This window comes from Nanorana parkeri, unplaced genomic scaffold, assembly GCF_000935625.1.
Source record: "Nanorana parkeri isolate BGI_ZX_2015 unplaced genomic scaffold, ASM93562v1 scaffold133, whole genome shotgun sequence".
Classification (NCBI taxonomy): Eukaryota; Metazoa; Chordata; class Amphibia; order Anura; family Dicroglossidae; genus Nanorana; species Nanorana parkeri.
In genome coordinates this window covers 1,710,969-1,737,169 of record NW_017306401.1, presented here as the reverse complement: position 1 = coordinate 1,737,169, position 26,201 = coordinate 1,710,969, and the positions used below count along the sequence as shown (strand labels likewise).

Below are 26,201 nucleotides of genomic sequence, written 5' to 3'. Positions count from 1 at the left end.
TGCATTCAAGCACCTTAACTGTGAACATAAATGTAGCTTATTTGCCTATTACTTGGCTATAGATCCTCAATACATCTCTGAGTTTATGCTGACACTCCTTCCTTGTAGAGGTTAGCTTCTCCCATGATGGACTAGAATTCCAATACAAATTCAGAAACTAAACATAAGATTGTAGTCCATCACAGGAGTGAGCTTGGATTGGTGTCTACTTTAACACACACACACACACACACACACACACACACACACACACACACACACACACACACACACACACACACACACACACACACACACACACACACACACACACACACACAGCAACTCTCCAGAAAAGGACAATGCCAGCACCTATTTAGAGATGATTTGAGAATCTACAGCCAAGTAATTCACAGTTTAGTGTCAGGATTATGGAGGATGCTGTGGCCAAAATTCAGTCTGATGCTCAGTGTGGGGACACTTTTTATTTGTGCCAAACAATAATATGATATTTGCTAGGTACAAAACTCTGGGTCCTAGTTTCATTTTATTTCTAGGGGGGAGCATCTTCTTCTAAAGCACAAGTTGAATGTAATACTAAAGCAGTGCAAAGACTGTGTGAAAAAAATCAGGTGCAGTAAATTGTCACTTAAAGTAGAACTGAATTCAAAGCCATTTTATTTTATTTTTTTAGCTTTGACTATAGTAAGGGAGGGTTATACCTAGGGATGTCCAGATACCAGTGCTGATACTTGGCATTTTCACGAGAACTACCAGGGTTGCAGCAGTTGAAGCTGGGACCGGGCTCTGATGCTCCACCACTGTCCTGAAATCATTTGTCTGTACTGTTTTAGAAAAACTGTCACATGACAATAAAAAAATGTATCAGTACTTGTATCTGTAAGTACTTGGGCAAGTATCAGTACTTGTACTTGAAAAAATTGTATCGGTGCATCCCTTATATATATTTATATTTAAAAAAATCATACATTAAAACAGGGATGCACAAATCCCAGGAGCTCTGTATGCTCCCTAAAAATGACAGCTGCATCCCTAACTTTTGAATTTTTCTCTAGTCTAGTCTTGGAGCTGGAAAAGTATCTGTGCTGGTACCGTATACGGTACTTGGTATCTGAACATCCCTAGTTATAACCACTGTCAGGTTATCTCTGTCCCTTTGGGGAGATTTGCCTTCAGTTTCTGTCCGATAGCCATAACACAAAGCAAGGAAAATCTGTGGTGGTCAGCAGAGCCACTAGAACTAGTGTCTCCAGTGGAAGTTGTCTCATTTTATTCCTGTTCTGGTAACAACCCAAAATGTGGGATTTTCTTTCACTTTCAGTGGTAAGCATCACCAGATCAAGGAGAGGTGGGTAAATCTCCCTTATGGTACACAGATAGAAATACAAATCTTCTAATCTTTTAATCCCTCTCCACTCTTTCCAAACAAAAACAAAAATGAATGTCTTGGCTACAGTTGCATTATAACTGTTAAAGCATTTGTTCAATATATGAATTGTATTGTTGTCCGTTTTGATAATTTTTTCCACCAGAGAGAGGTTTCAATATCTAACAGATTACATTGTACATAGTAACATCATTATAATGACCTCTCTGACATTTCTATTCAAAGTGCACCAGCCAGTGATAAAGGAAGTTGGGTTCTTCTGTTCTTTTCATGGTTTCACAGGCTTTATAATTATTAGAGTTTAACATTGATCTGTTTTTAGTTCTCTGCCTAAAGCATCTAAAACACCTCTGAAAGGCTTGTAAATGTTCAATACTATCTGTTCATTTGTGTGATTGCTTTCATTTGCTGCAAAAGTTGAAATATTGAATGTTCTTAAAACATATTAAAGTTAAGATGGGATCAAATGTTAGAGCAGGCAGTTGGGAGTATTATTTTACAATGTTCATCTAAATATCTATAACCTATATACACAATATGAGTGTAATGTCATGATGATGTGAAAAAATGGTTAAGCAAGTACTTTTACTGTGCTAGATACAAAAGGAATTCTGTCAGAAGGTTTGCAGCACATTTCTAATTGAAGTTCTGCATGTGGTTTCAGAAGATGTACAAATCCGCAGATTCATTAATTGATAATATCAAACTGCAAGTGGTGCCTGAGAGAGTAGAGTCATCTGGTTGGTCTGGTGTTGTGCATTAAGTAGGACATTTTTCCAATATATTATATTTTTAAAAAGTCTACTGTCTTTAAAAAAAAAAAATACAGTGGTTGACAGATAATGTGTTTATCAGTTCTCAGCTGTAACTGGGAGAGTCCTCTTCAATTATCCCTCTATCTAATTTATCATATGAGCCACACTATGTTCCCTTACAGCAGTTAACCTATCCACACATCCAACTAGGACAAGTTTTCAGGGCAGGGCATTGCTGTATTGCAGCTGTCTTTTATTGGGTCTATAGTAGGGTATGCCTTGTAGCAGCTGGTTACCATGGTAACGTATTATGCTTATTATGCTAAAAATGAGCGAACCAAGATTTTAAGCGAATGCAGCCCATCCACAAAGGCAAGTATTCACTTTTTTTAAAAAATTTACCCAGAAGTGACACTCCACTTTGCAACTGCATTTTTATTGTGCATTAGCACAATGTAGAAGGAGAGAGATTAGTGTGACAAAGTGTGCCCTGGCAAAGGTCCTTGTTACCACTGGGGTGCCTGTGCCTGGCTGCATTTCACTTTTTTTTTTTTTACACTGAATTTAGAGCTCTTACCTGCCTAGCTACCTACTCTGACCTGATCAGAGCATGACATGGAAAAGTATGAGGAGAAGCTTTCCTGAACACCTGTGCAGAGGAAGTATGGAGACTACCGTAGCTCACCTTTCCTTCTAAAGATGATAGTTGCCTGACTGCTACTAATCATCTGGATTCATTATTTTAATTCACCTGCAACAAGTTTGCTTAGCAAAGAGTATTGACTTAGAATTGTGACTTATTGCATAACTTTATGCTAGTGTCTCAGTTGTGTTTATAATTGCTGCAATACCTGGTTCTTCACAGTTTTTTGTTTCTTGTACCTCTGCAGGATAACTACACCTTTGCACAGCCAGGAATTCAGAAGAAAGTGAAAATGTTGGAGGAGCTGGTTAGCCGTATTGATGGTAAGTTGTGTGGAACTGCTTCAGCTGCAGCAATATAGCATTACGGCGCACCAAATTGATATCCTATCAGTAAAATTATTTGCTATGCCAGTCTACCTAAGTATGTCTCCTATAGGATGTCATTGTTATTTAACATAGGGAAGAGTGCTGTTTTGAAGATTTCTACAGTGGATCATTTTAGGTCAAGATACTAGAACTAATTTGTAAAAAAAAATGGAGTTTTTTTACAAATTAGTTTTTTTAGGCCTACATAATAAAAATTCTTTAATCTTTTACAGCACAGCATTCACCAGGGACGACAAAAAAAGAAACAAAAAAGTTTCACAGGGTGCTTTTTGTGAGAAAAGTGTTTAAGTTTCGTCTTTAGAAAACCTCAAAGTAGTTGATATCTTCTTTTTTTTTTTTGCAAGGCTTTGATCCACTTTTTGTTCAGTACAGCGTCTAAGAAGTATGCCACTGCTTCTTGTAGAGTGGATTGCTATTTTTGCTTGCTAACCAATGTTTCTATCATTATCCCTCATTCAGTATGGCTGTCTACCTTAAAATGCCAGACCCTTCTTTCTAAGATGGAGAGAATTCAGAGACAGGTAACAAAAATGGTCTGTAGGATAAATCATATCAGGATAGACTGCAGGGACATCCTGGGAAATAGAAGAGAAAGGGGACATGGTTGAAACCTTTGAATACATTAGGGGTGTGAATAAGGTTTTAGGAAGGCAGTACAGTAATTTCAGTATGACGCTAAGAAAAGGAAAACATTGACATGATCTCATTTACATGAGGGACATTATCTAACCTTAGAAGGCATTAATTTACTAAAGAGTAGTGGTATCAGTCAACAGTATATGGTTCTAAACATATGTGGGATAAACATAGGTCTAGACTCGGACATAATGGTTAAAAAAAAATTAAAAGGACCACTTGGTCTTTCTCTATTGTCACTCGCCTAAGTTTCCAAACCATAATGACCATCTGCACCTGTAGCTTGGTGCATGCAGTGGGTAAATACATAGTGCTCCATTGCATGTTCAAGTGCATGGATCAGATTTTCAAATCAGATTAAAAGCACTAAATCACTAAAAGTACATAAATCTCATGCAGACGGAGTATTGTAAAAATTGTTTATATATTTACATAGTTTTTTTGGCCAGAGGACACAAATACGGGAATTGCACTTATCCTTTAAATATAACATTTTAACAACAAAGAGTGCATGATACATATATCTTTAACCCCTTCGTGACTGGAGACGTACAGTGTACGTCCCATCACAAAGTGCCTACATGACTGGCCACGTACACTGCACGTGACAATTGATATCAGGCTCTGTAATGCCGGTAACAGCTGATTCTCAGCTGTTACCATTCATTAATGAATGCCTCAGTATTGAGGCATTCATTAATGAAATAGTTGGGCTTTTGTCAAAGCTTCTTTCTTTCATTAATGAGAGAATGAAGCCTTTACATACAAATATGGGACCGCTATATAGCGAACCCGTATTTGACAGCTGAAGATAGCAGAGAGGTAGCAGTGACTCACCTCTCTGCTATTCCTTTTGACTGCTGTATAGCCTGACCCAATGTTTAGATACATTTCAGGCAAAGAGATCCAAATGTATCTCTGTACTTAAAATGTATCACTTCTGATCGTCTAGGCACGATCAAGAACCTTTAGTGAGATCTGATTCTGATAAACTGACAAAAAAAGTGTAAAAAAATTAGGAAAATAAAAATTATATATAAATATATTTTTATACTATAAGTATTATACAAAAAAAACTAAAAATAATAATAATCAAAACTTGCTGCTGTGGAATAATCACACAGCAAAAATTGAAAGTGTCAGTCATTCTTGAAAAGAAACTGAAAATTAGCTCAGTCATGAACGGGTTAATTTGCAGACATTTGTGGACAAATTTGCATTTTCATCCTACAATAGGACCATCTAATATATTGAAGAAAATGGATTAAGATGGCAAGTTTTAAGTTACAATTTTATTTGCAGACAAAACTTGGTATCTGACTGCAGGTCTGAAGTTAACCACTTTATATGTAAAAATACAATAACTAGTATGGGCTAACCGATTTTTTTAATTTGTGTGGTGTTTTTTAGTTCACTAAATACAAGCAGAATGTAAGAAAATGAACACAAGCTCAAATATGATTTGTGGTTAGGCCTCTTAGCTCCTAAAACAATTCACTTTGTGAAAGGCTGACTGTCATCGTGCCACTGCAAAATTTAATTAAAAGAAATTCGACAGATAAAGCAGGCCCATTCTTTAAATATTCTCTTGATAGTTTGCTAAATTAATGAACAGGGCATTAACAAAGTGATGCCAAGCAGAACTAAGCTTTCTGTGACACTAACTTGCCAGTGGTGGAATTGAAAACAAAAAAGATTTTTATTTGCGGAAATAGCTTAATATTATCTTGTAAAAAGATAATTTTTTCTATTTTTATTCGATTTACAAAATCAGATTCTACAATAATGAATGGATTTTCCTATTTTTTTAGTTGTCAAGATAATCCCATACATATTTAAAGTGCATGTAAATCCTAATAATGAACTCCTCTTATTTGCACATTTTCAGTCTATTAAATATACTATTATAAGTAGGGATGCACCCAAAGTTTGTCCGAAAATGGCACTTTTGGCAAAATGATGAATTTACCATTATGGACAAAAATGCTGCCAAAAATTCATTGTATCCCTATCTTCTCTCCTCCCCTCTGGGCACAGATCTGTGTGCCTTCTGATGCAGTGGCCAGCACTCAGTGGGGAAAAGAGAAGGTTTCAGGAGGCTGAGCAGGTGATGACCGCTGTCAGGATGTCGAGCAGTGCGGGGCGATGACCGCTGTCAGGATGTCGAGCAGTGCGGGGCGATGTCAGCTGTCAGGTTGGAGAGCAATGAGTGTAGGAGAGCGCTGTGGTCTGTCACAGGAGGCAGAGCTTTCCTCCCCCACCAGCCACTCGGCCTCCTGTGACAGCCGATTCAGGATGGAGAGCGGTATACAAACACCGTCAGCTGATCGCTGAGTGTTTGTAAATAGCTGGCCATAGTGTGCCTACTATGTGCCAGTTATGAATAGGAAGTGCTCTACATGACTTCCGATTCATTCATGATTGTGGACATAGTAACGCATACTATATCCACAATGTATGAAAGGACAGGAACACTCGTTATAGAGGCTTCCTGTTCTTTCATAAAAGGGGGCGCAGAAAAAGAGAGTGAGGACTCAATCTCTTTTTTTTTTTTTTTTTTAAAGTTAAATATCAGGGCTCTGTTTAGACCTCTGATATTTCCCTTGAGCCCCCAGCAGTAAAGTAAAAAGAAAAATCCATTATAATAAAATTATTTAAAAATTAAACATTTTTTAAAATGTTGGAAAAAAACGTAATTTTTGTTTTCAGTTTCAGCCTGACAATTTTTTTTATCTTTAGTTTTGTCTCAAAATTCAATTTTGGTGCATCACTAATTCATAAGCATTTTGTTAAATTGGTTTGATACCTGTTGATCATGGTAAAAACTCACAGCTGTCCTGTGCTCACTTCCTTTGTTATCTCAAGTAGCCCTTCTAGTTCATATCATGGACTACAGAACAATCACTCTCTTTGTTGTGAAGATAAGAAGACTGGGTGTGATTTAGTAGTTTATTAAAATGCATCTGGGCAAGGATTACACACTTCCTTGCAATTTAACTGCAGAAAAAGGCATATGTTGTCAGTCCACGACAGGGAATTAGGAACTACATCCACAGGTTTTTTCTTTACTTGCAGGGAGTTTAATAGTTCTGCTTTAAAATAAACTGCTGCACAGTTTTGTGTTAAGTTTGTATCAGACTGTTAGAATCCTGAACAATTAGTTGCTGTGTAATGGTGGATATGATGCACGTTTAACTGCACCATAGTATAGGTTACCACTGCAAGAGCTTTAGGAATTTTGCTATGGTGATACAATCCTCAGTATTATCTCAGATAAGTTTGAATGCCTTACTAATTATTGAGGGAAAAATATGTATTTTCCCATTATCAAAGAGAATGTGTAGTGGTTTGTACAGATGTACTAAAAGATGCCTGTTGTTTACATAACACAAATTAGTGCTCAGAGTAGTTTTAATTAGACTAAGGGAGATGCAAAGCATGCTTTCTGTGCGGTTTTCTCTTTATAAAACTTATTCTGCTTTGGGAATCATTTGTCATGTTAGAGTAGCAGTGGTGAACAGTTAAAATCTCAAAACAGACACAAAAAAAAAACATATGGTTTGGTATCTATGTAGCTACAGGGTCTACGAGCGTTACCCTGTTAAACTGTTATGCTTATACCAGCCTGTGTTCTTAATGCCATTTGGATAGTGTTTTGGATGCACAGGGCCTAGTTATTCTGTATGTCCAGTGCTGCAGGGAGATATCTGGAAATTTGCTGGTGCGTTGGATTTATGAGCGGCGTAAAATGTACCTGCTATACTTTCTAAATATCTGGATCCAGAAAATAAAATCACTGCCTGAGACCAGACAGTCATGAAAACACCCCTTGGTCCTTATTGTCATTGCACTGTTTGGGTTCACTGTGGGGATTCCTGGAAGCCTGCATAGAACGGCACTCACAATGTTTTGATATGTGAGCTTCTTTAAATACCTCCCGCAGTCCGGTGCTAGAGACAGGGAAGTAGGAATAGTAATCATTTTGTGACCACATCTATTATTTTATACTTGGGTACTTAAACAGCAAATCATTAAATATTAATTGTGGGGAGGTGTGCAAGGACAGGAAGGGTAAATTGATTGGTAGGTTCCTATTGGTCCTCAAGTTGGGCATTAAAGTGACACTAAGTTCAGAAGTTAAATGTGTGTATTACTCAGCTGTAAATCATCAAATCATCTCTGAATTGGTACTGACACTGTCCTTCTGGAGGGTGTCTACTTTTGTTCCCAATGGTTCCTATATGTGTTACAAAGTAGCCACCGCTCCAAGAGTGCTTCCGTGATGGACTAATAATTTTATACCAAGTAAGTAAACTAAACACCAGATTGTAGTCCATCATTGGAGCAAGCTTGCAGCCGTGGATACTTTACAACACACAAAGTTTGTAGCATCCTGTATAGAGTGGGAAGGAGGGAAGAGATGAGCCACTGACTCTGTGTGTGTAATTTGAACCTGAACTGTTAAGCTATGTAGACAACATGTATTTTTCATCAAATCTGTAAAGTTAGCTAGTCAAGTAAATTTAAAGCTAACATCCTATAAGAATACAGTACGTTCCAGAGCTGTGGCACACACTATTAATTGAGTTTGCCATTTCGCTTGAGCATTGGGAGCTACTGCTTTATTTGAATACATTTATACAGGCACCATTATCCCCCCCATTCCATCAGGTTTCCCAGAAATTGTTAAAATGCTGGTGTGTCCCATTAAGTTTTTGCCAAACAGGACAGCATGTAGGATCCCAAGCGCAAAGGAAGCAGCATTGGGTTACTAAAACTCTGATCCATTAAGAGCTCCGAGGCAGCCTGCGATGTCCCTACTAAGGGACCAAACACCAATAGCCTAAATTGTTGTCACCTGCTTGGGTCAATACAGTGAAGAGTTTTCTGTATCTATGCTTGATGTTATGGGTAACCTTCCAGTTTCGTTTGCTGACTGGACGCAGAATTTGCTGCAGATATACTGTCTAAAGAAGCATCTCACAGGTCCATGTTAGAAGGAATTGTGTTTTAATAAGCCTCAGTCAACTGAAGCTTCTGCTAGTGCAGTTACCAGTCTGGGATCCCTTAGAGCAGCGGTTCTCAACGTGTGGGTCGCGACCCCATCGGGGGTCAAATGACTATTTGCCGGGGGTCGCCTGCTCTATCGAGCACAGCAAAACTTTCTCCACTGTTTTTTTTTTTCTGACATCGGACCGCAGCTACAGAGGACTACAAATCCCAGCAATAATACATTATAGTATAATGTACTATTGCTGCGATTTGCTGTATTCCTCTGCAGCTGGCGTTATTCTGCGTTGCGCCGTATAATCATTATACAGCACACTGCAGAATACCAGCAGCTATAGAGGACTACAACTCCCAGCAATAGTACATTATACAGCGCAACACAGAATAACACCAGCTACAGAGGACTACAATTGTACTATTGCTGCGATTTGCTGTAGTCTTCTATAGCTGGCATTATTCTGCGGTGCACCGTATAATCATTATACAGCACACTGCAGAATAACACCAGCTATAGAGGACTACAAATCCCAGCAATAGAACATTATAGTATAATGGACTATTGCTGCGATTTGTTGTATTCCTCTGGGATTCGTTGTCTCTTTTAAGCAGTGGTTCTCAACCTATGTGTCGCTTTGTGATTTTTGCTGTGCTAGGTGAGAGTCCTCCTCAGCTCTCTCCTAGTGCAGCAGTGTCAGTTCTCCCGCCAAGCCACCAGATGTCGCTGCAGCAGCCGCGTCATCCCTAAATTTTACCGTTGGGGTCACCACAACTTGGCAAATGTTACCAAGGGGTCCCGGCCCTAGAGGGGTTGAGGACCACTGCCTTAGAGGCCCAAAGACTATGAAGTCTGTTCCAGTACACTCCTTACTTCAACCTGTGCTGTATAAAGACTGGGCTACTCCTAACAAATTTACTTCCCCCAAACTCTTCTGAGACCAGCGCCCATTTGATTAAGTTTTTAATAAGAAGTAGGCTGTTTCCTTTTGAGGATCTGGCAATTTCTCACCTTAACAGAACACTAACTAAACCTATTAAGGATGCCTTCATGTTTAAGGATTCTACTGATAAACATTTAGAAACCCTCTCCTGATCCTCATTTTCGCCCGCATGCCCTGCTATGCAACCTGTCATGGCCATGATGTCAGTCTGTCTTACATTAGGGGAATGGACGCAGATGTCAAAGAGTCCATCTCTAGTTGTTACTGTCGCTTTAGTTGTAGAGCGCATAGAACTTTTGCCTTTAGTCCTTCATTATTGTATTGACAGTCTAGTTATCTATTCTATTTCCCAAATGAGTCTCCTGTCTGTGATCATCAGGAGATCTATGTGGCTTAATTGCTGGTCTGCAGTAAAACAATTAAAAAAATGCATGCTGCCCATGCCTTTTGTTGGGGAATGTCTTTTTATTTTTTAAACAACTGTTTATTAACACAGAAGAAAAACAGAGTACACAATATATTGATGTATAGTTACAAATATATCAAAGACACTGTACGAAGGACATCAGTACAAAATAAGGATGATGAGTAAATGAGACTAGAATGATACTCAATTGGAAATTATTTGGTATCCACTTGCATGTTAAAAAAAAACATGGCGATGCAAAGATAAAAGATGGAAAAGAACAAACTTCATAACAAATAAACACCTGTCTATGTGATTGGCCAGATTAGCTATAGTAGAGTTCATTGTAAGTTGAGCTTTGACCCAAACATCTTGTTAGGGAACCAAGAAGAAACCAGACAAAAACTTACAGTGCAGCAAAAATAAATGGAGTTTATTGAAAACATCTATAAACATAAATGCAACAAACAATGGAGAAAGTCCAGGACGTTGTTAGCACCAAGCCAAAGATCAGAAGCCAAAGTGGGTAGTAATCCGAACCACGTCGGTGAACACTGAGAGTGGTATGAACGGAGACAAAGCCGGAGTCAGGAACCAGGAGATCAGTCAGCCAGAGCCAGGTTCATAGACAAACAGGAATAACAGCAGCACACTTGGTTGATCAGCACAAACACAAGGGCAGAGACTGCATGGACAAGCAGATGGTTAAATAATGAGCTGGTGTTTGCGTCATCACTCTGAAACAGGAATGTGTTAAGAGTTTTGTTAGTAGTTGCAGAATTATGTTTACAGGTTTGGTCATAGAGGGCACCAAAGAGGAACAGCATTGTCAAGCATACTGCAAAACAAGTCATGCTGCAGTCAACTGGAGGAGGAGGAGGAATGGTAAGAAACCCTGACACATCTGACCCAGATTTAGCAACCCCAATACCAAAAAAAGGTTGGCACGCTGCAAAAGCTACATACAAACAGAATGCAATCATTTGCAAATATCATAAATCCATATTTTATTAACAATATAACATAGACAACATATGCATTTGTTAAACTAAGAAAATGTACCATTTTAAGAAAAAAAAAATAAAGTCATTTTGAAATTGATGGCAGCCACACATCTCAAAGTAGTTGGGACAGGGCAACAAAAAGCTGGCAAAGTAATCGGTACTAACAAGGAAGAGCTGGAAGAGCATTTTGTAACTAATTAGGTTAATTGACAACAGGTCAGTAGCATGATTGGATATAAAAAGTGTATCTTATAGAGTGAGAGTGTTTCAGGAGTACAGATGGGCAGATGTTCACCAATCTGTATGAAGCTGCATCTAAAAATTGTCAAACAATATCCAAATACAGGTGAAACTCGAATAATTAGAATATCGTGCAAAGTTCATTTATTTCACTAATGCAACTTAAAAGGTGAAACTAATATATGAGATAGACTCATTACATGCAAAGCAAGATAGTTCAAGCCGTGATTTGTCATAATTGTGATGATTATGGCTTACAGCTCATGAAAACCCCAAGAACCCCAAATCCACAACCTCAAAAAAGTAGATTATAACATGCAATCAATAAAACAAGGATTGTACATAGAACAATATCGGACCTCTGAAAAGTACAAGCATGCATATGTACTCAGTACTTGGTTTGGGCCCCTTTTGCAGCACTTACTGCAATTACTTTTGCATGATATTCTAATTATTCGAGTTTCACCTGTAAAGTTCCTCAAGGTAAAATTGCTGATGATATATCATCTACAGTACGTAATATCAAAAGATTCAGAGAATCTGGAGAAATCTCTGTGCGCAAGGGACAAGACCAAAACGCAATATTGTATGCCCGTGATCTTCTGACACTTAGACGGCACTGCAAAAAAACCTGGAATGATTCTGTGATGGACATCACTGCATGAGCTAAGGAATGCTTCCAAAAATCACTGTCTGTGAACACAGTTCGCCATGCCATGCAAAAATGCAAGTCAAAGTTCTGTCATTCAAACAAGAAGCCTTATGTGAACATGATTCAGAAACACAGCCGTCTTCTGTGGACCAAAGCTCATTTAAAATGGTCTGTTGCAAAGTAGAAAACTCTCCTGTGGTCAGACAAGACAAAATTTGACATTCTTTTTGGCAACCATGGTAGCCACATCTTCCGAACTAAATAGAGAAGGGACCTTCCAGCTTGTTGTTATCGCTCAGTTCAAAAGCCTGCATCTCTGATGGTATGGGGGTGCATTAGTGAGTATTGAATGGGCAGCTTGCACATCTGGAAAGGCACCATCAATGCTGAAAGATATATCCAGGTTTAAGAGTAGTATATGCTCCCAGACAATGTTTTTTCCAGGGAAGACTTTGCATATTTCAGTAGGGCAATGCTAAACCTCATACTGCATCTATGATAACAGCATGGCTTCATAGTAGAAGAGTCCAGGTGCTTAACTGGCCTGCCTGCAGTCCAGACTTTTCACAAATTGAAAATAAGTTGGAACATCTTGAAAGGAAAAATATATCAAAGACCCAGGACTGTTGAGCAGTTACAATCCTATATCAGGCAATAATCGGACAACATTCATAATTTTTTCTTAAAATTGTACATTTCTAATATATTTTCTTTTTCCTATTGTGAATAAAATATGGGTTTGAGTGTGTTGTTAGAGCTGCTGTATGAAAATATGATACAATGCATAGTCATGGTTAATACACATGTTACTGTGAATTAAATACTAGTTAATTTTCCTTAAGCTATTACCAGCATTGCTAGCATATTATCAGTATAGCTGGTTCATATACTGCCATATTTTGGTTATTGCACCATATTTTACTGTGCTCCCTCCCATTTGATGATGTATTTCCAATTTCTTTATCATATACGTTTTTATACCAACATGACTGCATGTCTTATGGCCAAATGTTCCTATTCTCGCATGGGGGAAAGCATTACCATCTTTTGACCTGCAAATACTATCTTTTCAGTCATTTTCTACATCCTGTTGTCTGCTATAACCTGCTGCATTCAATAAAGATCTTCGTTGATGAAAAAGGTATTTGGTGAGTTCAGCTATCTGATGAAGATTGTCCGCAGTGATTGTATTTGCTTATTCAGGCTAGGCAAAGTGGTCTCAGCAAGGGATACATCACTAATACAACAATTGGAGTCAGAATAATGAGATTTGCAAATCATTGCATTCTGTTTTTATGTAGATTTTACACAGCGTCCCTACTTTTTTTGAATTGGGGTTGTGTGATATTTTAGGGGGCAACCTAGGTGAACATAAAGCAACTTCTTGTAGGGGAGAGTAGCATTAATCCCAAAGATCCATTGGACCTTTTCCTCAAGAAACAGTGCTGATACTCCACTCCCATTCTGTATAAACGTTCTGGGCCTGAAGGTAGCCTTTTCTGAGGCAGTTCCATTCATTTAGTTCTACTCCAGACCCCTACAATTCATCATTTGGTCTTCATGGAACAAATCGTCTCAGTCTATAGATCAACCAATTTGTCTGACATGCATGACTAGATTGTCTCTGGCCTGGTGGCTCAGGAATCCAGCTCTCGTGCTGGGAAAATCCTTGCTCCCAATGTCATGGAAGATCATTACAATGGATGCCAGCCAAAAGAGCTGGGGAAGAATCATACAACGCTTGTCATTGTGGGGGACTTGATTGATAGAGGAATCTTATCTACCACTCAACATTCTGGAGATGCAAGTGAGTTGTCTGTCCCTGTAATGCTGGACACTGACACAATGCAGGCCAACTGGAATATCATCCAATCTGGATTCAGTCAGACAATGCCATAGTAGTGCCACTCCATATTTCAGACTTATCCGCTGTTCACATACCAGGTTTCGACATTTGGCAGACAGACTACCTCACCCAACAGCATCTGGACTCAGGGGAGTGGTCCCTGCACCTGGAGTGTTTCAGAGCTTGTACTACAGGTGGGCAATACCAGATGTGGACACCTGAATTATTCCAGATGCAGAGATCCTCTAGCAAGAGGAAGCAGCAGATTCTCTGGTGACCCTGTGGGTTCAGTACTGGATAATATATGCTTTTCCCTCTCTGAAACTCCTTCCTCTTCTACTCTGCAAGATGGACATGGATGGACATTCCGGTGATAACTCCAGACTGTGCCAGGTAGATGTGGTACTCTAACCTTATCTAACCTTCGAACAGTATATTTAAAGATGCACTGGGAATATTAAAACATGTGCATGGTGTCAGATGAAGGAAAAATGTAAAATTAACTCAGTAGATCTGGTGAGGCAGCTCCCACACAGCAAGGCTTCCCTCAATCGAGAGTAGCTCAAACCAAAGGACTACAGAAAGGTACAACATCTTGTCATTGCACCAAGATCATTTTTAATAGTTAAATTGATCATATAAAAACAGACAACACATCTTGGGGCAACCCCCCCCCCCCTTTCATAAGGGCACAATATAAACTTACAACACAGATCTATATCTGTAACTATTGCTGGCTCAACAACTGCTACCCTACGAGGTGAGTGTATCATCAGTTCTAATATAGATCTGTGTAGTCTGTATGTTCTCCATCTGAGTTTATTCAGTGTTGAGCTCTAATAAAGGGGGAGTGGTTTTGCCCCGAGAAGTGGCTTTTTTATATGACCTACTTATCAACAGTCAAAAATGATCTTGAATTTTTTAATCTGTTTTTGTTCTGGCGCTTTTTCTGTTATCCTATGGTCTGATCAAACTTTCGGCAGACACCCTGCGGGCTATTCCAAATCAACCAGATCTCCTACCCTAAGTATCGGTGTACCACCCTGCTCTGCAGCTATGGGCTTTAACTTCGTGGCTGTTAAAGCCCATTTGTTTTTGGGGACAGTGTCTCTTTGAGTCAGTTTTTTCTATTCTTTTAAAAGACAGGAAATCGACCTCCCATGAGGTGTTTGTGTACAGTGATATATTTGTATAGTGTGTTCTTATAGTAGTATCCTATTGCTGAAATGTATACATTAAAAACACACACAGCAAACTGTGTTCACAGAGAGTGATTTTGGCAAGTATTTCTGAGCCCATTTAATGATGTGCATCACAGAATCATGCCTGTTTTTAATGCAGTGCCATCTGAGGGCCCCAAGATCATGGGCATCCAATACTGCATTTCAACCTTGTCCCTTGTGGATGGAGATGTGTCCAGATTTTCTGAGTATTTTGGTATTATGTACTGTGGATGATGATATATTTAAAGTCTTTGCAATTTTACATTTAAGAACATTATTCTGAAATGGTTTGACAAGTTTTTGACACAAATTGGGAAACCTTTGCCCGTCTTTACTTCTGAGACACTCTGACTCTCTAAGATGTTCTTTTCATAATCAGCCATATTACTGAACTGTTGCCATGTCTCCTAATTAGTTGCAAAATGTTCTCCCACCTCTTCCTTGTTTTGCCAGCTTTTTGTTACCATGTCCCAATGTTTTTGAGACATGTTGCTGCCATCTATCTTAAAGTTACCCTTTTTTTTTGCTAGTTTCTCAGTTTAAAGATTTTATGTTTTCTATTGTGAGTGAAATATGGGTTTATGAGATTTGCAAATCATTGCATTCTGTTTTTATGTACATTTTACACAGCATCCGTGCCAATTTGTGGAATTGGGTTGTAACTCTCTTCTGCATGCACACAGGATTTACAACCTCCCTGGCTCCTGGCCCATTCACAGCATCTTAGAGACCCCATGAACAAGCTGATTGTGTACACTGCACAGTGAATGCACCTTATAGTGTACACAGAAAATAAATAATTTGCAGACGTTGCATGTCTCTTCTGCCAAAAATCCCTGTCTCTCAGCAATTTCTTTATTTTACTGACTTCTGCTACAAACCTAGATTTATCAAGTATGCAAAAGGTAATTCAAAAGTTGCGTGCCTATTGCATTAGGTGGTTGATGTTTTACATTTTGTGAAACAGCCTGGCTCCTTGCACTGTGAGGACATACTAAACTAGACATGTTATGCTAATTAATGCCTTTAAATACAGCTTTTTCTTCATGCTATTTAGTCATCACACTATCCCTATTTTGCTGTTAATGTGTTTGCCAGATATATAATTTTTTGGCTCCACACAACCAAACAGCTGTCATTGGGATTTTTTAATTTGTGCTTTTGCCAACTGAAAAAAATTCCCTTTGCTTGCTCACAGTGCAAACAACAGTTAACCATTAGGTATTTCCTTATATGTATGTTTTTTGTTGTTTCCTCTTAATTTTTTTTAATGCAGTTCTGTAATGTTTAGTAGCATTTTGCAGCAAGTTATCTACGTGTAAACATGATAAATTGTTAACATTGCAGAAAATTATAGTAAACAAATTGTTCAGCAGTAAGCAAAACATTTGCAAACCCTAAATTTTGTATATTTGCATGGATGGTTCCAGAAATGTAATTATTTTATTGCAAATGTTTGATAAACATTCACACAGCTATTGTGTGCAAAATCGATAACACCATCTCTTAATTTTAAAGGTTCTGTGCTTTCAGAAAATATATGGTTTAGAGGGTGTTTTACTAGCTTTTTTAAAAGTAACCTTAAATTCCGCAGTTAAATTGTAAATAATGGATTCAAGTACCTTAACTGTTAACAAAAATGCATCTTTTTTTGTGTTTCACTCAGCTGTAGATCCTCAAATCATCTCAGAATTTTTGCTGACACTGACCTTCCTTCTGAAGGTTGACTACTTTTATTCCCCATGGTCCCTGTGTGTGTTGTAAAGTAGCCACCATACTCTAAGCTCGCTCTCGTGATGGACTACAATTTCAATACAAATTAGTGAACTAAATGTGAGATTGCAGTCCATCATGGGAGTAAGCTTGGAGTGGTGGCTACTTTACAAGACACACAGGTACTATGGGGAACAAACGTAACCACCCTCCAAAAGAAAGCACAGTGTCAGCATGAATTCAGAGATAATTTGAGGATCTACACCTGAGTGATACAGAAGTAAGATGTATTTTTGTTAATAGTTAAGGTACTTGAATACATTTTTAAGATTTAGATCCTGAGTCTGATAGCTACATGCATGGTTAACTAATTTGGCTGCAACTTGGTGGATGGTAAGTTAGTAAAAAAATAAAAACCTACATTTGGGGCTTTGTGTTTGTGGAAGGGATGAAGGACAGATCAGATTCAAAGATTAGGGAAATTAATGTCAGAAATACATTTTTAGCACTGCACATAGGTATGTAACATAACTCAGATGCACACAGATATGTAATGCAAATTCATATTATGGGGGATTAGGTAGATCAGAGGTTGCCTGTATATCTGTTTTCCTAACATAAAGAATACTCAGAACAATAGGACAGTATTGTATACTTCCTATCTAACTGAACAAGTTAGATAAAATGTTGCCAGTCAGATATCTGATTAAGTGGCCAACAAGCATTTTACTCAACTATTTCATGTGCTTGTTAGCAGCGGGCAAATGTGCTTTCAGTCTAGAAATGGCCTGCATAATCTTTATTATACTGATAGCTAAGTGTCTTAGTTAACCCCATGTTTAATGTAATGTTTTGAAGTCAGCTTTGGGAAATAACCAAGGACAAGCAAGATTGTTAGTTTATGTGCTTTAAGTGGTTATCTCCTTCTGTTAATGTCCTGATAGCTTTTCTGGCAGTGCCACATTCACATTATTCTTCTGTGTATGCCTAGCATGTGTAGCACAGAAAGGTTAAGTAATGTTTTAACCTTTTTCTGTCTGTCCTTTACCCTTCTAAATATGTTACACTCTGCACAGGCTCAGTATACAGAGCTGGCTCTTGTGGAAATTGGAATAAATTGAGGTCTCGTGTATCCAAGTTCTGCAGATGTTAGACATTTGGCAGTTCTGTTGTTTGGCTCCATCTGTACATTTGTCAGCTGATTGAAGCATATCTGGTAATTATGTTAACATTCCAGCTTAGTGACATAAATGGTTTTTAAACAGGAATTTTCTGACATTCACAAAATCAAATGTAAGTCATACCTGTAATGCTCTTCATCTGTCTGAAGTCATTTCTGCACTACTTTGAGAGAATGTGTGATTTAAACAGGTAGGATTGTGTAGGGTATATAAATTGCATTTGCATATTGCTGACTCACCATTAAACCACATTAGTCAGTTAAACACGTTGCCATTGTTCCCCAGCCCATCCATGATACACAAAAGCAATGGCAAAGTTGTTTCTTTTTCTTAAAGGAATATTGCCAAAGTGCATTATTTAAGTATTCATCAACTTGTGACACATTTAGTAACAGATAAAAAAGAGACAAGAGGAAAGAAGGCAGATAAAATATACTGAGAACATACGTAGTCAGTGATGCCTTGGGTCCCGTCTCTTATTGTCTTCAATGCAAAGGAGGAAAGCCTTTCTTCATTTGTCCAGGTCACTGCCTGGGTAATGTGGACACTTTCTATTGCTTGTCTAGCAGTGGAGTCCTATTAGGATCCTGAAGACTGGAGCTGCCTTATGACATTTCAAAGTGGTGACCAGTCAGCTGCAGCCCTGGATCCACAAGGTATTGTTGGGGTTACAATTGCTTAATCGGGGGGTGGGAGGGGTGTGAGATGGGTGATGCCCAAAGATGGACTTTAAACTTATTTTGCTCTCACTGCTAGCATTGCAAAAATGTCTAATTACTATAGTAAATCTTGTATTTGTTTTACTTTCTAGTAAGAATTCTGCATAACGCGCGGAATGCAGAGAATATATCACAGAAAAGATAAGCAGTTTTCTAAGACTGGTAGCTGGCAAAAATAAATTCACACTGGGGAGCACTGAAACACGACAATTAATTAATGACTATGTGGTTATAAATCCATGTCCCATTTGTGCATATGTCCCAAATCTTGGCATTTCACTTCAAATGAAATTCCCTCTTTGTTCAGTGTTCCCTAATTTACCATCTTAACTTGAAGATATGGGAGGGGCAACACAATAGTGCAGATGCCATTTTGCCGTGTTCACACTAACATTTATGGCCACAGGGAAAGAGGGTGATAGGAGCAGAATACTAAATACTGCTTGGAAATGTTGTAACCTTGTTTTAAAAAAAAAGACAGCCTTTTGACTAAAATAAGTCTGGTCCCAAAGGCTTAAATGACTCCCAGGTATGATGGACACAAACATATTAATTTGGAAACCTGCAGAACTACACATTGTAACATTATACAGCTAGTTCAGCCTCTGGGTACCTCTGTTATATTTATTTGCTAACTGGGAAATACTTGTACATTGTTGGATCTAATTTCTTTTCCATCTCACTGCAATGAAATCATCTAATAATGTTTTATTAAGGAATAAAAAAGCCTTACTGAACAACTATAGCACCTAGCAGAGTGAAGATTTAAATTTGTGCTTTCTTTGTTCAGTTACTGTTGCTTCCAGGGACCTTTACTGCTGTCAGTTTCCTAGTTGTCACAGACATTTTCAGTATGATATCCCCAGAAGTTCTATTGGATCTGTCACCTCTTACATGCTTTAAATGACAAGCACAAGGCATCTTCACTGCTTACTTTGTTTAGCATTCTGTTTCAAAATAAATGCTGTTGATGTTTATGTTCTTTGCTGTAAAACTGTCTGCTGTTGTGTTTGCCTTCTGTGTAGTTAAGAATTAGCACTAGACAATTTTTTGTAGTTTGGATGCAATACAGACATAGCCTGTCTTTTGCCCTTACATCTGCTAAATAAAAGAAAATGTATTATTTTAGGCATGTATCGCCTTTAATACAATATGGAGATTGGGTTGACTTAGTGCTTCATAACTAGGTATATTTAGGATTAGATCATTTTTACAGCATCATCTGTAAAATAGTAATTAATGTATAATGTACTACTATTAAATATGTGTAAGAAAGCTATAACTACAATCATCTGGTCTAGTATCTTCTATAGCAGGATTAGGCAAACGCAGGCCCTCCAGCTGTGGTGCAACTACCATTAGGCATTGCAAGACTCTGACAGCCATAGGTATGACTCCCAGAGGCAGATACATGTTGGGATGTGTAGTTTCACTACAGCTAGAGGCCCTGAGTTTGCTTATTCCTGTTCTACAGTTTGTTGAATTGGATGTCTCTAGATACTAAATTGTAGAAGAGTTGTTAATTGTGGCTGTAGCCAATTAGCCAACTTGTGATGATGTTAGACAACAGTTTGTTTAAAAGTAAGGTTTTACATTTTTCATGAGATAATTTGGGAATTGTCTCAACAGATAAAAGATGACCTATGTCTGGTCAAGCTCTTAAAATTAGCATGGATAAACCCCTGACATGTCACAAGTACAGCAACACCCTATGTTAAAAAAAATTGTACCTTTTTATAATGACATTATAAAAAAAACTCTAGGCAAAAGCTTCTTACCTTGTTTTTGAATACTTTTTTATGTTTACCAGTTTGTTCTTTGAAACCTTTGCACTGTTTGATTCTTCCCCTCCCAGTGGTCACTTTCAGTTCATTGAACTATGTCCTAGGTGTTGGTCAGTGTCAAGTAGTGATGACATGGGCCAGCTCTGTGCACTGTGAAACACAGATGTGCAGGGCTTAGTCACTGGGCTCAGGCTGAACATACACTATCTGTCAGCATGTCGGCTTCCAGTCCAAATTGGGAGCAATCATTGTAAGGTGACATAGATTCTCCTAAACATGTATACACAGTCCGTGTTGTTTCCCTAGGACAGCAAATATTACTGGCAGGATCACCAGCTACAACTAAAGGAAGAGACAGTCTACAGAAGAAAATACACCACAGCTAATGACCAGTACACTACAGCATATTACATCAGCTATATTCTTGGGTTTACATATGCTTTAAAAAACCGCTATTGAGCTTAGTGAAGTGTCCTTGCCTAGGCTATCATGATGTCACCAGTTAGGCAGTAGAACTTTTTTTTTAATTCAATTTTCTATCCCCTAATTGTTTTGTCTACAAAAGTGTACCTTTGTAGCTGCAAGGTAACATTTGTGACCCCAGCCGAGAACTATGCAGGCACCAGAATTTATTAGATTATATTATTTCTAAGACATCTTTTCCATCCAGGATGTCGATGCTGATACTAGATAATGCATGAACAAACATGACTTTATCCTTCTGGAAAGAAAGGCAAGTGGATACATTCTCAGGGAGATTACTATGATCTGTGTGAGGTAGCCAGTATTGTACTTACACATTACTTAGCATACAGTATGTCAATTTACAATAAAGAATATTTAATCTTTGAACAACTTTGCAAAAAAAGGAGAAAGAGAGGGTATTTTTAGGTGACCTCTGGGACATACCGGGGAATTAATCCAAAAATAGGGTCAGTTGATTCATAAATATAATAAAATTAGATTTTTAATACATTCAATTCATAATGTCAATACATAAAGATATACATTAAAATTCATCCAGATAAAAATCATAAATATGTGTATGCAATATAAATAACCTCCCTGGAGCCCACACAGAAACCATGATTATTAATTCATATATTGGTCATTGCTCTCATTGTATTCATATCTTGTTAAATCATTATTTGTACTTAATTGTTCTATATCTCAAAAATTCAGCCATGATTCTGTGCTTGCTCCAGTCTTTGACGCGTTTCGTCGAGGCTTCATCAGAAAGATTTTGGAGAGGTTAACCTGTAGTATTTGTATGAGTATGAAAGTAAATTTACAAAAGTCTACATGATAATCAAAATCAATTATATCAACTAACCATTTTGAGATATAGAACAATTAAGTACAAATAATGATTTAACAAGATATGAATACAATGAGAGCAATGGCCAATATATGAATTAATAATCATGGTTTCTGTGTGGGCTCCAGGGAGGTTATTTATATTGCATACATCTATTTATCATTTTTATCTGGATGAATTGTAATGTATATCTTTATGTATTGACATTATGAATTGAATGTATTAAAAATCTTATTTTATTATATTTATGAATCAACTGACCCTATTTTTTGATTAATTCCCCGGTATGTCCCAGAGGTCACCTAAAAAGCCCCTCTCTTTCTCCTTTTTTTGCTATATTGCACATATAGGGGTGGTGTCTCTGTGTGTTTGTGTGATGGTTCCTAACTTCTGTAATATCTTTGAACAACTTTAATTACTTTGTTAGTAGAATCAATTTACCAGTTTGTTTTAATAAAAAAATTCCACTAGCAGAACACATCCTTTTGTTTTCTGTCTTATGTCATCCCCATAACGGCCAGTCAAGTACATTTCTATAACCTTGCCTTTGTCGTTTCCAGGCAGCCCAGGGCACCATCTTCACCTTAAATAGCCAGGGCACATGTGCAATGTGACACGTGGCCCCACCATCTGGTAAAGGGCCTGCAATAGTAACTGCAGCTACAGGAATATGGTGGCAGTGAGACTTGGTTACCTGCTGCTAACACACACACACACACACACACACACACCAATTCTGAATGACCTCTTCCCAGAGTGGGCACAACTGTTGTATTCAAAATTGTATACCCTGTGACCCTTGTTTTAAAAAGTAGAAGGAAAAAAGTTTGGACAAACTCAATTCATAAGAAATTATTTGTTGCATACAGCATGTGGATATTCCTATTTGTTTTAGTTATCCACTCCCACTCTTTGGCTCCGTTTGTCATATTTAGCTTCCTGAAACAATTTGACATAGAACACCCCCTATTTTGAAAAAGATCAGTGTGCAGTACAATTTTATGTAAAATATCTATTGTAGGTGATTATTTCAGGGGACATCCTAAAACATTTAATGTGAAAATGGCTTAATGTAGATTAATGTACCATAATGTGCCTAAACCTCAATCAATTGCCTTGAAACTTTGCGCAACCTAAGTTCTCAGCTTCCCAAACCTATCCTAAAAGTTTCACTGCTTTTGCTTTCCCACAAGGCAAATGAGTGACATTAAGCTTGTTTTTTGGGAGCTTAATGTGCTTAACGTACAAAAAACAACCTAACTGTTAACCAATGTCCGCCAAACTTTACACATTACAAGATGCCATCTATGCCAACATATTATTATAAAGATTTTGGGTCATTTGATGTACCATAATTTGGCTAAACCTCAATCAACTGCCTTGAAACTTTGCACGACCCAAGTCCTCAGCTTCCCAAACCTAACCTGGAAGTTTCATGGATTTTGGTTTCCCACTAGGAATAAAAAAGTTTAATGTGAATAACCTTTGGTATGTTTTATCAAATGACCCCAAATCTTCAGAATATGTTGGTATAGATAGCGTCTTGTGTTGTGGGAAGTTTGGGGGACATCGATTAACATCCAAGTTGTTTTTTGTATGTTAAGCCACATTAAGCTCCCAAAAAAATAAGCCTAATGTCACTCATTTGCCTTGTGGGAAACCAAAATCCATGAAACTTACAGGATAGGTTTGGGAAGCTGATAACTTAGGTTGTGCAAAGTTTCAAGGCAATTGATTGAGGTTTAGGAACATTATGGTACATTAAGCTACATTAAGCCATTTTCACATTAAATGTTTTAGGATGTCCCTTATTTCGGCTAGTGTTTTGCCTGTGCATGTTTTAATGACACTGATTCACTGTAATGTTCCTCTTAAAGTGAATCACTGTTGTATTTTGTGATTTTTCAGTATAGCAATATATCTGTTCAGCTTTTCATTATGTTTAAAACTTTGTTACCTGATTTTCCAGTGAGAATTTTAATAAGTTCTATTAAAAGCTGCTGAAAATCATGAAAGTGTAATTATGTATTTAAGATATACACAGTTCATTGATGCAGAGAACTCGCTTAAGATGCTGTAATCAAAAGTTAAATCCTTTCAATAGAAGTAGAAAAGCTTGTAATGCACGGGTGCTTTGATTGTCATTTACTGATATAGTGCTTTTCAGTGTAAGCCATGGTTATCTAAATTTCACTTGGGAGAGAAAAATGATCAGTTGTAGTTCATTGATTTCAAGTTTGTGATTAAAAGATTGTGTATTAATTGCGTAAATGTCAAATTATTTATTTTTATTTACTTCTTTTTTTTTTAATTCCTGCTTGTTTTATGAAAGTAATGTTCACTAAGGAATTAGTACAGTGTTCTAAATGGTGTTCTCTTCATTTCCAAAGCATCAGATGTTATTGCCCATTTATTTGGCATTTGTGTTTGGCTTACTGCTTTTTTAACATATGCATACAAATATCTATTTACAGTCGTATAGAAAATACCATTACATACATGTGATGTGATGAAGTTTATCATTAAAAAATGTGATCTTTCTCCTTAAATGAATGAATAAATAAATAACTAGGCTCTCTTTGCCACACTGCATTTTTGGGATGTATTCTTGCAGATTTTGGGTGCACCCTCTGGTTTTTTTTAATCTGCTATTTGTAGGTTTTGTAAGTTGTAAGTGCTTTTGTGATCGGATCACTAATTTAACTCCGCCCAAAGATTGCTCAAGGCAACTGAAGGCCCCAGAGTGTGTCTATATCAGTTACAACAAAGCAACAATGGCAGCTGTTCTCATCAATTTAAAGGTAGGCTAATGGGCTTACCTTAGCAGTGTTTTGCACCAAATGTATGCTGCAAAAACCTCTATTTTCTTCTTAGTTGGAGGAACGTTTTTTTTTTGCGCTCACTGGTTGGAAAGTGTGTCAGGGGCTTTTGTTCTTTTTGTTTATTTTTGGGGTATCAAAGGGACTGCTTTAACCTCTTGCCATTGCCTCCCCCAGCTCTTTAACTGGGTCTTAATGTTTGGAAATAGTGGCTGTCACAATGGTAACATGATCAGGAGCTCTCACAGACACAACAGCAGAGCCTTTATTGATGTATATATGCTGCAACCTGGAGTTAAGGTCCTCCCGCCGTGCTGCCGCATGTATGCGTTGTGCTAGTGGTAAGAGGTTAAAAGCAACCTATTGGGGCTGTTCATCTTTGGACGTGTGTGCTAGATGCATTTTTTCATTGCTATCAATGGAAATGCATAAACACACCCATCAATGTGCGGTGCAATGCACTTTGAAACACAAATTATTGCATGCGATGTCCGCAAACGCATGTGTTACAAAACACTTTGATTTGAATTTGTTTTTTTTAATTGATTTTAATGGAATGGAAGACACATCTGGAAAAAGTGGACACATGTAAATGGGCCTTTGGACAAACAGTTGACAGCCATTAAGCACATCAATGCATGTACACTGGTTTTGCAAACACTGAGCAGTCAGTAGCGGGCCGAGCTAATACTACATTGTCTTTGATTAACAGTATTGCAGATATAAGGCTAGAATGTCTGTCATTAAGGTTTTTTTGCAAAGATAGTGATGTTATAAGATTTGACTCTACAAAGAGTCACTTTATATATTATTGTGATTTTATGTTCCATTTTAAAAGGAAATGTTAATTTTAGGAGACTTCAAGTCTACCCTAGAGTATAAATTATGAACAAATTTATTGCAATAAAAGGTGAAATATGGTATTCTGCATTTTGTCTGCTTTGATCATAGCAGTAAATGTGTCAAACAATAAGTGAATAAAGGCAAATTAATTCCTTATTAGTTAAATAATTAGTTACTTTTTTTAATAGTTTTCTTTTAATCTAATTTTAGCACAGTACCTGTTATTTGGATACAGTAGGTAGCAGGTGCCTGCTAATTAAACTTCTGAGCAGCGTTTGTGTGTTGTACAAGATGTTTAACATTACTCAGAGTTGCAATATGATCTTATTATCCGGATAGGGCAGACCTTATCCACATTATAGTCAATTTTACAGAACTGTAAAAGGTAAAACATGGAGTTAACAAGTTCTGGCAAACTAATTCAGTTTTCTCTCTGTTTCTTATGAGACTACAGCATTGTTGAACAAAAAAGTGACGTATTTTGCAAGATTGCCTGACAAATATTGTTTCAGATTTATTCCTGTTGTATTTTGTGTAACTATGAGCTGAACTGAAAGTTCGAGCAGTGGTCAATAACAAAGTTTGATATGTATGTATTTACAAGCAGGTCTGCGTGTTGCGTGACCCTTTCTTTTATATGATATGCTGTAGAAAACTGACGGCAGAAAAAGGCCAAGTGTTCCACCAAGTCTGCT

At 37.6% G+C, this 26,201-nt stretch overlaps 1 protein-coding gene across 2 annotated transcripts in view; it reads left to right on the top strand.

The window, feature by feature from the left end:
• TBC1D22A (TBC1 domain family member 22A) overlaps window positions 1–26,201 on the top strand; it is a 436,851-nt gene that overhangs the window by 221,434 nt on the left and 189,216 nt on the right. For both annotated transcript variants that reach the window (XM_018553897.1, XM_018553896.1), the window contains one exon: window positions 3,033–3,108. In XM_018553897.1, coding sequence (XP_018409399.1) covers window positions 3,033–3,108 — 76 coding nt within the window. The remainder of the gene's footprint in view (window positions 1–3,032; window positions 3,109–26,201) is intronic.